This window comes from Polyodon spathula, chromosome 12, assembly GCF_017654505.1.
Source record: "Polyodon spathula isolate WHYD16114869_AA chromosome 12, ASM1765450v1, whole genome shotgun sequence".
NCBI lineage: Eukaryota > Metazoa > Chordata > Actinopteri > Acipenseriformes > Polyodontidae > Polyodon > Polyodon spathula.
In genome coordinates, this window is record NC_054545.1 from 37,051,436 (window position 1) to 37,066,060 (window position 14,625).

General features: G+C 40.5%; 2 protein-coding genes across 3 annotated transcripts; both read right to left on the reverse strand.

Annotated features, from left to right (window-relative positions):
* Positions 1-242: 242 nt before the first annotated feature.
* Positions 243-5,530, reverse strand: LOC121323997 (transmembrane emp24 domain-containing protein 9-like). The gene is made up of 5 exons (XM_041265362.1): positions 5,316-5,530; positions 4,546-4,646; positions 2,415-2,540; positions 2,167-2,313; positions 243-1,847 (listed from the first exon to the last, which is right to left on the reverse strand). Exons 1-5 carry the CDS (start codon positions 5,464-5,466, stop codon positions 1,698-1,700), a joined length of 675 nt encoding a protein of 224 aa, XP_041121296.1. The 5' UTR covers positions 5,467-5,530; the 3' UTR covers positions 243-1,697.
* Positions 5,531-6,028: 498 nt separating this feature from the next.
* On the reverse strand, positions 6,029-14,145 carry LOC121323995 (vesicular integral-membrane protein VIP36-like). 2 transcript variants are annotated; one of them, XM_041265361.1, is made up of 8 exons: positions 13,647-14,145; positions 11,969-12,087; positions 11,446-11,563; positions 10,745-10,824; positions 9,695-9,856; positions 9,066-9,180; positions 8,717-8,836; positions 6,029-8,307 (listed from the first exon to the last, which is right to left on the reverse strand). In XM_041265361.1, the coding sequence occupies exons 1-8, from the start codon at positions 13,903-13,905 to the stop codon at positions 8,147-8,149; spliced, it is 1,134 nt and encodes a 377-aa protein (XP_041121295.1). In that variant the 5' UTR covers positions 13,906-14,145; the 3' UTR covers positions 6,029-8,146. The 2 variants fall into 2 exon arrangements, with proteins under 2 accessions (XP_041121295.1, XP_041121293.1); XM_041265359.1 differs by lacking the exon at positions 10,745-10,824 and adding an exon at positions 10,875-10,957 and having other exon boundaries at positions 13,647-14,144.
* Positions 14,146-14,625: the final 480 nt, after the last annotated feature.

Below are 14,625 nucleotides of genomic sequence, written 5' to 3' on the forward strand. Positions count from 1 at the left end.
GCAGGCAACCATATTGCATTTTACACGAATCCCTGTGGAACCCAGTGAACTAAATAAGTAAAGGCTATTCAGTTATTAAAATGCAAACATACAAGATGTAGAGAACTGTTACGGTGCTCCAGAAAGCATGTTGCATTTCCCTTGTAGTACCAAAATCTATAATCATACATAAGTGAAACACACAGAAAAAAAAATCTTTACAGGACAGGGCAGGCGAGACAAACCAAAACAGAGGCTTCCACTATAATGTTTAGTTTTTATTCAGACAGGCCTACAGAGCAGCTTAACAGACTGTACAGTGCCTGGCTCCCTTAGCACAGCTTTGTGAAATTAAGCTCCACCGTGTCAAACCATTACAACAGTGCTTCTGTTATGAAGCTTATTGATTGACTTCATGCATGATTAATTACCATCAGAAAAAAAAAGGTTTTATAGTAAACTGAGGGATAAACATCTGTTTCTTGAAATTGAACAGGAAAAGGGAAGTTTTATTTAAAACGTATTCATTGCCATAAACAAACAATCTTGTACCCACGCCCACATTCTTAAAAAAAAAATAGCAGCATTTGCATGCGATACCTTCAGACAGAGAGAAATTGAAAAATCCCTTTAGCTTATTAAAGCTGTTTCTATCCATATTATATAACTGACCTCCACCCAGCAAGCTTCCAGCAAGCTCTTCAAAACCCTCAACCATCTAAATCCAATCAAGCACCCACACCCCTGCTTCTTAAATCAAACCCAAACATGCAGCAAGCAAGGCAAAACAGCTATATAACCTAAAAGTTAATATAAATTAGCATTATTATTAGTATAAATATTAGGATTGAATGCAAATTCAAGGATCTAATGTCCCTACAGCCCACTATAAATAGATTAACATACCAAATGGAATTTCCATTTGGGGTAGTTTCATTTTTATAGCTGATTAACACTGGGACAAATTCAGATGATGGTGCTGCAAGAGATTTTGACATGCTTTTGCAGCACTGCAGTCTGTAGTTCCATATTATTTCTATATAAAAGAAGGGGGTTCCCATCCACTGTTTCTAGTCATAAAAAAGATCATTAACAGTGCGATAGTTCCAAAAGCAGGCACACGTGGCGTGCACATGCCAGCAACATTACTCGAGGGATCTCCCAGAAAATATAAAGTCATATGGTACTTTGTGTTAGAAGCAGCAGGCTGATTGTGAAGTTTCAACTCAAACACATCAAACCTTTGTTTTTTTTTTTTTTTGTCTTTTTTTGTTTTTTTTGAGTTAATAGTTTTGTCCTCTGAAACAGACTGGTTTGGGGATTAAATAAGTCAGCCCCCCCACCCCTCCCAGAAAAAAAATTAAAATTATTATAAACCGACCATTTGCATTGAAAGCCAGTACTGCACTAATCTTAATATGTTTCAAGTTTTTTTTCAAAATCAAAAAAATCTCTGCCCCAATTCAATTGTAAGCAGATAACCTTTCAAAACGGCAAATAATTTGTTAAGCACAAAACGATGACTGTAATTACTTTCATGAGTTGGTGTTCAGGACACTTAACTTCTCTATTAATAGAGGACAAATTCCTTGCCTTTGAAACGTTATCTCCCCACTCTGTACTTCTATGTTTTTCACAGGGCACACAGACAAGGAGTCTGTTTTGCTGCTGTCATACTGCATACAGTGACTGTGTATAAATATCAAAGGGAGGGAGCTCTAGACAAGCTTCTTGGCTTCGAAGAAGCTCTTGAGGTGCTTCATCTGCCAGAAGCCGATGACGACGAGGATCAGGGTCTGCACGATGGACCACCACAGGACCCGCTGGTTGGTGCTCTCGCTGGTCTGCCGGAAGCGCTCCTCACGGTACTGCAAGGAAACAGAAGCACCGCTTTACTCATCAACACTGCGCACCGTCACGAAACAATCATGTTGCTGTCTGTTCAAATTGGAACCGCAGGCACGCGGCTCAGTAATGGGGTGAAGTCATTTGAAGCTTTTGTACTCCTTCGATCTCATCACGTATCATACCTGTAGCCAATCCTGGCTCTTGCACGTATCACGATACTTTGTGGAATGCAACCTGCATATCGCAATGTGTATTATCGCACCCAATAAGCAGTGCAGCCAAGTTCCTTGCCACTCAAGTCATTCCAGCACAAGGCACAGTGCTCTCTCTCTCTCTCACCCTCTGGTAGTTCTGCTCTTTCTGGATCTGGTCAACCTGCTCCATTAGCTGACGGACTCGCAGCTGCAGCTCAGTCAGTTTATCCTTTGCTGCGATCTCTGCATAGTTGGTGGCATGTTCCCCAACCTGGATATCGAGGTGGACTCTCTGGAATGAAACAAACCCAACAGAGCTTTAACACCAGCAGGGCAGCAATAACAAACCTCACCTGGAGCTAGAGTAAACCCACTCCCCCCAACCATTCTTACCAGCATGCCTCCAGCAAAGAGAGCGAACTTGGAGGAGTTGGAGTGCAGGCAGATCTGATGCTCTCCAGGCGTATGGGAGGTGAATGTGAATCGTCCTTCTGAGCCATACTGTCTGGACATGATCACCTGTAGCAAAGGAAGGTAAAAAGACAGTGTTATATATATATATATATATATATATATATATATATATATATATATATATATACACACACACACAAACACAGTGGCTTGCAAAAGTACTCAGACCCCTGACCAATTCTCTCATATTACCGAATTACAAATGGTACATTGAAATTTCGTTCTGTTTGATATTTTATTTTTAAACACTGAAACTGAGAATCAATTATTGTAAGGTGACATAGTGACATAAGTTTTATGTTGGGAAATATTTAAGAAAAATTAAAAACTGAAATATCTTGCTTGCATAAGTATTCAACCCCTGTGCTGTGGAAGCTCCCAGTTTGCACCGATGAAAGAAATTGCCCTAACGAGGACACAATTACCTTACCATTGGCCTCCACCTGTGAACCATTAAAGTTGCTGTCACATTTTCTGGATAAAAACCCCACTGTTGAAGGATCATTGGTAAGGATGTGAATCGGAAGGAAAATGAAGACCAAAGAGCATTCTACAGAAGTTAGAGATAAAGTAATACAAAAGCATAGATTAGGGAAAGGGTACAAAATAATATCTAAGTGTTTGGATATCCCAGAGAGCACAGTTGGATCAATAATCAAGAAGTGGAAGCTGCATCACACCACCCTGGCACTGCCAAGAAAAGGCCGTCCCTCAAAACTCAGCACTCAAACAAGAAGGAGACTTGTGAGAGAAGCCACAGAGGGGCCAACAATCACTTTGAAGGAGCTACAGAGTTCAGTGGCTGGGAGTGGAGTAATGGTGCACCAGTCAACCATAAAGAGCTCTGCATAACACTGGCCTGTATGGGAGGGTGGTAAGAAAGAAGCCGTTACTCAAAAAGTACCATCTGAAAGCACGTCTGGAGTTTACCCGAAAGCATGAGAGTGACCCAGCTGCGATGTGGGAAAAGGTTTTGTGGTCAGATGAGACCAAGATAGAGCTTTTTGGCCAAAACTCAAAGAGCTATGTGTGGCGCAAACCTAACACTGCCCATGCCTCAAGACACACCATCCCTACAGTGAAGTATGGTGGTGGCAGCATCATGCTGTGGGGATGCTTCTCATCAGCATGGACTGGGCATCTTGTTACAACTGAAGGAAGAATAGATGGAGCAAAATACAGGAAAATACTGCAAGAGAATATGCTTCAGTCCGCTAAAAAACTGAAGCTTGGGAGGAAATTCACCTTTCAGCAGGACAATGATCCCAAGCACAAGGCCAAAGCAACATTGGAGTAGCTCAAGAACAAAAAGGTGAATGTTCTACAGTGGCCCAGTCAAAGTCCTGATCTCAATCCCATTGAGAATCTGTGGCACGACTTGAAAATTGTGGTCCACAAGCGTCGTCCAACCAACCTGAATAACCTGGAGCAAATCTGCCCAGAAGAATAGGCCAAAATCACTCCGACACTGTGTGCAAAGCTGGTACATACTTACCCCAAAAGACTTAAAGCTGTTATTGCAGCGAAAGGTGGCTCTACCAAATATTAGTGTGGGGGTTGAATACTTATGCAAGCAAGATATTTCAGTTTTTTATTTTTCTTAAAAATATTTCCCAACATAAAAACTATGTCACCTTGCAATAATTGATTTTGAGTTTCAGTGTTTTAAAACAAAATATCGAACAGAACAAAATTTCAATGTACCATTTGTAACTCAGTAATATGAGCGAATTGGTCAGGGGTCTGAATACTTTTGCAAGCCACTGTGTGTATGTATGTGTGTGTGTGTGTGTGTGTGTGTGTGTGTGTAATTATATATATATATATATATATATATATATATATATATATATATATATATATATATATACACACACACACAGTGTGTGTGTGTGTGTATGTATGTATGTATGTATGTATGTATGTATACAGTGTGTGTGTATGTATATGGGACAGTATCTATGAACAGGTTAAGCTGTAGTGGAATTAGACAAGCCTAGCTGATTTCTTGTGTTGGTATTTACCAGGAAGGGAAAGCAGTAACCAGTACCTTGTCATCTGGGTCTTTCACTTCCACAAACATCCCTAGCCCAGGAGTAGCAGGCATGTACTCTTCCCTCTGCTTGTCATAGAGCTGTGTTCGGTAGTTACCTACAAAAACAAAACACTAAATGACATGACATTTACAATGCACTCTGCTGTGAACTGCAACAAAAATAAATAAAATAAATAACCTGCTATCTTGATCTTTTCACAGTCTAAACTTTGGCAAGATGGAAGTTAAAATGAACTGGACTGATCTGCACCTTTCCTGGACTACAGAAGAAAAAAAGTTTTGCATTGCCTTTTAAACGTTTCAACCCTCTCTTTCAGAGCGATAATGCCCTAGATCAAACGTGTCATTTGTTTTCGGCGGACGCGCATTCAAGAACTTGAAAGCATACGTTAGTAATGCTATCAATATAAAATACCAATACAATTGGTAAACATCAAATGTGGTTTTACAATAAAACACGGAAATAGGTAATAGAGCTGCAGACAGCCGACTGCCAGCATTATCGCTCTAAACTATTTCAATTACGAGTAGCCGATTCCGGGAAGCTGGCAGAACAAACGGTAAATTACTTGAACTGTCCTACTACCAATTTTTTTTTTTGTTTTGATTGTTTTCACAGGATTTCTACATGCTTCCAAAACAAAACAAAATAAAACACTCATCGTTTTATAAATGAGATTAAGCAAATCTGTATATCGCTCGAGGATTGCCTGCTGGAGGCGCTTCGGTATTTGAGTGTTTTAAAGTGAAAAATGTTACGTTACCTATAACCATAGTCTCGTCCGGGATCTCCTCGATGAAGCATTTCTTCTCGGTCTCCCCGATGTGAAAATACAGGGCAGAAGTAAAACTAAAGAAAACGTTCAACAATAAAACAGACTGCCAACAAAACTTCACTGTCCTAACCGCCTCCATCTTTACAACCAGGGATTAAAAGAAACAGTCACTTCCGAGGAGTCTGCGCAAGAAAAACAGTGCCACGTAACCTCTCGCACCGCACTGCTCAATCAGCAGCAACGGAACTAGTAGCGCTGGATTGTGGGAGATGTAGTTTTTAACAAACCAAAGGCCATCCTGCAAACGCTGTCGAATGAGAACGCAGAAGTAAACGTGTCATGTATGATCCCGATGATTCATGTCCAGGATTAATGAAGCATCAGGTACCGTGCTTCAGACCACGCTTTATACAAACTATGCAATCAGTTGTATAGCATTTCCAAATATAATTAAGTTAATATAATTTGCAAATGCTGTCTGGTCTGTGGATTGCACTTTATTTGCAAAATAGATTTGCTAACTTATTTTTTTGTAATGAATTGATTGATTGAGGTGAAGTGCTGCAATATTGGACAGAGGATTTACAGGTTCATGCTTAGTGTTGTTTGTCTCTCTTTGGGTACACTGCATTCACTTCACTACTGTGTTTTATTAAAGGACTCTGTCACTTCTAGAAAATGAAGACAAGGACAAAAGGACATCATTTAAACTGCCTTTAATTACTCCAGGACCACACACAAAGTCCACGTCCCATTGCATTGAAGTTCGGATAAGCACACACTTTTCAACCTTTTTATCCTTCTCTTCAGGGCTCAAAATGAACAATTGGTCATGGGGGAGAAACAAGAAAGGATAATCAACCACAACAAAACAGCAACATAAAATACAAAACTGCAATATTTACCAAGAGGGCTGGGCTGTTTGCAATCTCTCACTAAATAGTTTAAGAAGTGAAATCCAGCAGGCAGCTAGACCACTGAATACATGCAATGTCACTTAAAGACAGTGCAAAATTGTAATAACCTTGCAGAGTATGCGTACATTCAAGACATGCAAGTAAATCACCAAGAATCACAATACATTGCTTGTAATGCTCGCTGTGGAAATCAGCCCCACACTGTCCAATTGGCAGTCCAATTTATTTTACAATGACTCCTTTAAATGTATTATTATTATTATTATTATTACTAGTGCATTGATTAGGGCCAATTTAATTTAATGGAAATGTATTTAGTTCAGTTTGTATGGTGAAGTGGGGGGATAAAACAGCCTCTGGTGCAATAACAACATTTCAGACACTGACTAGCCCTAGTCTTGGACACCCTAATGTTATTTCAGGTAAGGCACTCTAAGATTAGTGCTAATCGGGGACTGTGAAACCAGCAGATGGGTTACAGCTTTTCTGTACTGGAATATGCCGTCAAACACTGGCTAAATGATGACTAACAACATGCACTTGAGTAGTTTCCACACTACAATGAAAACCGCCTTTTGGCACAACCTGAATGCATTAAAATACGTAAAAGGGACACATTGTTCATTTTCAGCCCTGATTTTTTTTACAGAAATGTATAGATGTCCTCTTCTGTAAGGACTTCCAATTATTTATTTTTGAGGATAATCCCACGCAGAGAACTAATACCCTTCCACCATCAGATACACGTTCTATCTTTGAACGTTTACTAGGAACTGAGCCGAAAAAAGGATATTAACGTACACTGAAACATTAAAAGGTCAACACCTCTCCTTTCTCTACAGACAATTCAGTGTAACTGCAGTAGAAACATGGTTCCCCTGCAACTGGCACAGCTTTTCAACAATTCATCTTGGCTTTAAAGAAAGGCTAATCAAATTAACAGAGGAACATCTGTTAAGATTAAACCTACTGACTGCATTAGAAAACTATTTTATTTTACAAAATAACATATAGTCTGCTCAGATAAATGTAGCAGCATCATAGCTGTGTTAAAATTAAACTGATTTTGCAAGTTCTGATATGTTTGCTTAATAAATCATAGTAAACTCAATCTGAAGATTCTGTATTATCACTTAGCTTCAGTACAGAAAAAAAAAAATAATTTGTTACCTTGAACTTGTTTTTCCAATTTTACTTTGCTGTCGAGATGAAAAGGATTACAACTGCCTCACTGTGCAATTCATTTTGAACAGCAAGGCAAGATTGATGTCTCTCAGAAAACTTGTTTGATTTCACATTGGAAGACAAATAACTATTTGAAACGACGGTCAAGAATATGGGCTTTGAAGCGTGGGTTTCAAAAGGCAACGTGAACACACACATCGAATCTGTATCAAACATACACCTCCCCCAGGCTCTCTGAATGAGTTTTGTTTTTCTGTGCTGCATGTTTGAAAACTATGCGCACTGAAAATGCTTAAATGAGTTGTGATAGTGGTCACACATCTGTAAGCAAAAGGAAAGAGAGCGCACAATAAGGAAACAATTAAACAACAAAATAAACTTCACACTACAGTCAAAACATCATTGGTATGAAGAAATAAAAGATACCTAGCTGAAATGAATAGAGGCTGTGCATTTCAGTTAACTGTACTACCTAATGACAGCTCATTGAACACACACATTTTGTTTAGCAAAGACTTTTTTGTAATTTTTTTTTTAACACACCAAAAGTTAAAAAAAAAAAAAAATGATGCTCGTTTAGACCCAGATTCTCGCCGACTCTTTGTTTATGATGTGTCACCAGGCTGCTGCTTAAGACAGCATGTCCTACTGTAGGAACATTAGAAAACAAACTTGTTAAACAAATCACACTGATCTGATTGCATTCTGTTTTCCTGTTCAATAAAAACGCTTGTTTCTCTCCTGGCGTTTCTGGAAGACGACAGCACCCACGACCGCGCACACGATGATGCCAAGCAAAGCGCAGAGCAGCAGCAGGAACACCTTCCATCCAGTCAGAGGAGAGCTTCGGAAATTTCCAGTCGGGTCGTCGATGTTGTCTGAAAACACAAGCAGCAGAATGAAAGGGGAGCAGGAGGGGGAGGGGTTTATCTTCCTTGAACATTTCACTCTACACCAAGTAGCCAGAGTTTTGTCCTGCATTGAAGAAAAACCAATCAACTGATATTCCAGCGTCTATAAAACAGTGCAATCCATGCAGATTTAGTGTAGAATATACCAGTAAGCAAATTATTAATGTTACAAATTCACTCCCATTGCACTAGGGGGTGGACAGAGTTAACTGTTCCTCTCCTGGGATTTGTTCCAACCCTGTTCTAAATTGTTTAATTGATCCAATTAAACCTCCATCCAGACCCTGAGGTACTTAATGATCTCATTTGACCTGTTAAACATGGAGTGGAATTGCCCTCCAGGACCGGGATAGGACAGCCCTGGTCCACATCTTACCTTTGGGTGATTTGAGCAGGCTGACACTGGGCTCTATTTTGGTCCAGTCTATGCTTTCCTCCTCTGGAGTGTGCTCCACCATCAGCTGGTACACCTTCATCGAGAGGATGTCATGGTTATCTAGAAATCAAACACACACACACATCAATCACTTACAGCAACGGCACATTTGCCATCTTTTATTCTTTGTGTTCGACTTGGGGAAGAAATACTAGCCAGACGTTTTACGCTTTGCTGTAAAGCAGGAGTCTTTTCAGAGCTTTGGAAAGTGCTTTGCTCTCCGAAATGCAGGAGCAGTGTTTCAGGGGGTATGGCAGGGTCACGGACAGACCCAGGCATGCTGACTCACCTGCAAGGTCACCTGTAGCTGCAGAGGACCCAAATAAGTATCCAGTAGGGAGTCGAACTCCTGAGACATCGAAGCATTCCTTCCATTCATTGAGGCCTTCAACATCTATCATAACCTGGAGTAGATGAAAATAAATCTACTTAATTCCTTGCCAAAACCATTCAACAGATTGATCTGGCAACAGTCATTTAAGAGGAGTCCAATACAAGATTCAGCATCACAGGCTACACCCTGAAATATTCCCAACAGCCTTGATACAATGCTGCATACATACTGACCTTTAAAATGATGCATATCAAGTAACCACAATCCAGCATTCTACACTGCATTCACTTGCTACTACATAATAATCTGCATCCATCCATCTATCTGTCTATCTATAGCCTAGCTGTGCAGATTGAAAAGGTAAATCTATAACAACCTAAGTCAGATGGACTTTTTAATCGTACCTTTGTTTGTTTCTGTGCAAAGTCAAGTTAAAACAAAACTTTTTTTTTTTTTTCTTTAACAGGGATGGTAATAAGATACTGCTATGCAATAGTGGCATTTCCCTCCCTGCTCTGGTCAGTTCAGTTTTCAGGGTGGAATGCAGTGTATAGAAGCTGGGTAGGTGCCGCTATGGTTCTTACCGTCAGCCGGCCCTTGGAGTAGCGAACAGCCAGGTAGGTATCGTGGTCCTGGTTACGGACCTCTGCCGAACACCCCCCCAGTTCAGTCGGGCGTCCGTCCTTTCCGTGGTCATAAACCAGGGATCCATTATTTACCATGGCAGATATATAAGGGAATGAACGCTGCAGGGGGGAAAATGGGGTTTAAAAAACCAAGATCACAATTCAATCAATACGAGGCACCAAGCCTATAGTCATCCTTTTAACCCTGGACGTTACCAATGAACCAATCATTTTACCTGGGGAAAAAAAAAATCCCTCTTCCAGAACAAGAGCATGTCTCCCCATCTTTGATGCTAACTAACTGTCCCCTACAGGTGAACTTGCTGCTGTTCTGAAAATCACCGTCACCTATAAAAAGTTATAATATTTATTTATTTATTTTTTTTTTAAGTAGATACCAAAATGTATTGATTCCCATAGTTCACGAATCCATACATTTCATACTCAACCAAAAATAGCTTTCTATAAATAAAAAGCAGCAGCAAGCGTTTAGTGGCTTCTGCAGAATGCAGTACATTGCATCAGGTCCTCGGAGCATTCTCAGCTTGTGGGGAGTACTAAACATGCAACATGCAGAACAAAAAGGGTGCGAGTGTGGGGTTAGTTTAGCAACCACAGTGAAGAGCTGTTCTCAATGGATTCAGGTCACAATACACAGTCAGGTGTGCTGGGCCTCATGCAGTACTTGCATTTCTGAAAAACAAAACCTGACATGGGCAACTCCAGCAAAGCACAGAGCAGCAGCAGCAGCAGGAACACCTTCCATCCAGTCAGAGGGGTGCTTCAAAAATGACAACTCTGCTGTGACTGGGGAACTGTCACAGAACTGCATATGTGAAGAATCATTGGAATGATCATTGGAAAATGTATTATGGTCTAACCCTAATACATAAGACCTGAATCCTCTTTCCATCTCCACCCACTTGTGTCTAGTGCTCTGAATCCAATGCGCTTTATATTAAACCCTTAATAAAAAAAAAATTTAAAAAACCCTGACCGGTCACTCACTTCAGAAGACTCATCATTGGCGTACGTGTCTATAAAAATGGCCAGCCCATGAAAGTTATCTTTGCTCCCAAACACAGGCCCTGCAGAGAGAAAACTTGCATCATTAAATGAAGGCATCAGATGCACTTACATCCATTCCTTGGAGATCATTGCGGAAAGTATCCACAAAAATGCCCAGTCCAACGAAATGATCCTGGCTTCCAAAGACAGACCCTGCGTGAAGGCAGAAACAGGGTTTGAGAGAAGTCAAGAACTACTACAGGTTAACAGGGGGCCAGGGATCGCGTCAGCAGTAGAAGTAGCAATCCGAAATTAAACAAGCTGCTGTACAGTATTTATATTAGCCATGTTGCTTACAAGCAAACCTACTAATTAACCACTGATTGGACCATCTCAAAGTGAAAATACCCAGGATTCGTCAGCATGGTCACTATACAGGCAGGCCATCCCATAGTACAGGTTTGACCATACTTCCAGTTCTTACCTATATATTATTTAATGTTTGCAGAAGAATAGAAACAAACGTAATCCAGCAAGTTACCAATTGACCATAACAAAGTACACAAGTGTACTGTGCAATGACTCTGAGCACTTCACAGTCCTGCAGCATTTTCCTGTGTCATTCTTGCATGCCAGTGAAGTTTCTTATTCTGATAAATACACACATGCCAGCTCATCTGAGAATATATAAAACTGTGTACCAGGTTGCAGCTTCTCTTTTGTGTACCAGATGCCAATACCATCTCCATGCAGATTCTTCCTTCCTGACCCATGGATTTTGAACTGGACGTGTAACTCCCAGTCCTTCAGGAAACAAGGCTGCAGAGAGAATCACAGTTCAAACTCTGGAGGTGAACGGTTAAACTCTGAACTTGCTGGAATAAAGTGTGCTGTTGTATATGCTGCACCAACAAGTGGCGGTCACAGACCCTGGTTTCAAACACAACAGCTTACTGCATGACTGAAATGGTCAATTTGCAGCCCTTCTGTATTACAGGCAGCTTGAAATGAGACGATGTGCAACACTGGATAGCATTTTTTTTTTTTTTTTAAAGTCTAATCTGCATCTATAAACAATACATCAGCTTGGCCTCTATGAAGTTCAGATGAGTTCTGAAATACAAGAGATGACACATACAGGCAGAGAACTGCACAGGCAATATAAAACTCCATCTGAACACAGATTACAACAAACCACACTCTCTCTGGCTCTGAAACACTCACCACTCTGTTCCAAATGGACCCCTGTTTGCTTCTCTCATCAGGGGTCAGTCGGACATACTGGCTGGTCAACAGTGTGCTGCCACCGAAATCCCAGAGAGGAGTTGAACTTGTCCCCACACCTACAGGATGCAGACAGAACTGCTGTGTTTCATTATGACTAGTGTCACTAGCATTACTATCCCTATCAAGCACAGCACTTGTTCAAATAGCCAGTACATGGGTGAAAACACACCCAGTGGGGGGGGGGGGCAGGCACAGAGTGACATCTTAAAGCAAACAATGCAGTTCCTGTTTGCCAAGTAGGCAGATCAAGCTCATTTGGCAGTATGATTGTTGGAAAACATGGATTGAGAATTGATTAGGGGTTTGCTACGCATGTGGACTAGCAGAGCTATACTGGTGTTCTTTTCTGAAAAGAGACTAATATTGCAGATAGCATCTACAAACTGCCCAACAATGACTGCAAGCTAATGAGATAACAATGCTGTGGACTAGAAGGGAACAGGCTCTAGACTTCAGAGAGATCAAAAGAGATAATCCCACTGGCATCAAAGGGGGTCGCAAGGAGATAACAAAAGGCAGATGTATGGACCTTTTGTCTCCAGGAGTGTGAAGAATGCACCGAGTTCAGAGGTTGTCACATTAGACTACACACACACACACACTAAATTAACAGAATAAAGTGTTGTACCTTGACCATTGGTTAAGTGTAAGAGAAAGGGGAGGTGGACCATCTATACAGAAGGGTATTTAATGTCACGCAAACATTGTAATTTTGAGTGTTGTTTGTCCTGTACCTGGGACCAGACTCCCTGCATATTTCAATAAACCTGGCAACTGATTGACGAAAAGGACTCTGTGCATTTTCTTGAATCTACTTACTCACCATCTATTTTTTGTAAGTTACTTCAATGATGTTTTTCATATGGTTGTATTCATAAAAGTTAACTGTGACTCACATTTAACAGGGTACGTTTTTTAAAATGGGAAATGTTTGCATTATCTTTACTTACAACTTTAAGTTCTTAAATTGAAGCCTCTTGATCTACTGTACTCTGCTTTAAAATATGCACCCAGTGTTTCAAAAGGCTTGATTGGATGCGAGTTGCAATATGTGGAGACAGTTATAGTTTACAGTATCTTGGAATTAGAAATGAACTTATATTATACAAACACCTTAGACATAAAACACGTAATGCCCTTTAATTTCTCTTAACGGTTTGCATGTATTTACGCTCCAAACTATGCATGATTTTACTGAATTAAAAAAAAGAAAAAAAACACACACTGATGAAATCTGAGCCAACCACATCAATTGGCGTTAGACCGCATAGTTTAACTTAACAAAACAGCACCGAAAATGAGAAAATAAAACACAACATAAACCAAACAGAAATAGTTTCACAACTACCTGCCCGGAGGATTTTAACTCGTCAGATATACAGTAATTGCAACAAGACAATACGTGGGTTCCCCTAACTAGCGAAGCACGCTGCACCACTGACCTGTCCGACACTGCAAAAGTGCTAGTGCACACAGTTTAGGGTATTAATATGTATCTGTGGAGATAGGCAGCTAAAACAAACCGATGTGTAACACCACAAGAACACCACTAACGTAACTACATGAGCTATCGACAATACAAAAACAACACAGCGTTATAAATGAGGTTATTCACCCTGGTATGGTTTGATGAGCGAGTGCTCCCGCTTTAAGTGTTCGGAGTTGCCGTCTGTTATATCGGCCTGGACCGGAGAGTGTGGCAGCCACCCCAAAAGCAGGTACAGGCATAATGTCCCAGTCTTCCAAGACAGGACAACTCGGAGCCCCGACATAGCTGCAGTCTGGCTCTTTTCAAACGCCATCTTTCCCTGGTATGGACTCGTCTTCCTGCTTCCTGGTGTTACACCAGTGAAGGTTAGAAACACACACGGCATTTCCTGGAGACGGATTACAGCGATGCTAGTGCTGTGCTTTTATATGTTTCGATTCAGAATACAGGGAAATAGCTTCTATAATTCGACTAAATAATATGAACACGTTTCGCGTCGCTGTGTAGTTCCTCGCATAATCGAATCGGTATATCAGGAAGTTTTATAAGTTTTTTAAATCTTCGTAGGTAGATCAATGGTATATGAAGACCTTGCACTATGTGTTGTAGCAGGTAATGTTATGTTGATTGGAAGCGGTAGTAGTCGGAGTTAGCCAATCAAAAACGAGCACATAAGTGTTCTTGACGTAACCGCGGTAAAGCCCTGTTGTCACGTGACGAGAGTGGCATTCTTATTCTCGTCTTTCAGTATAAATGTGTGGTGAGTGATACAATTGGAGCATGTGTCATGAGTACAGTTGTATGATTATTTTAATAAAAACTCAGGTGTAGCGGTCATATGTGCTTTTAATATAAAACGCACACTAATACTAGCGCAGTTATTTAGAAAGAGTAAAATTAGCACGCAGCATTAAAACAATGGTTTAGAAATTCACTGTGGGTCCAGTAGGTGTCGCTGTGATCACATGTTTAGGTAGTTCAATTCTGTTTCCTTTTTTATATTGAGTAGGTAAGGATATGGGGCAACAGGGCTCTCATTATAAAGAGAATTTGAACAGAATTATGAGATGCCTAAACTTCTCTGATATAATCAAACTTCAGCATA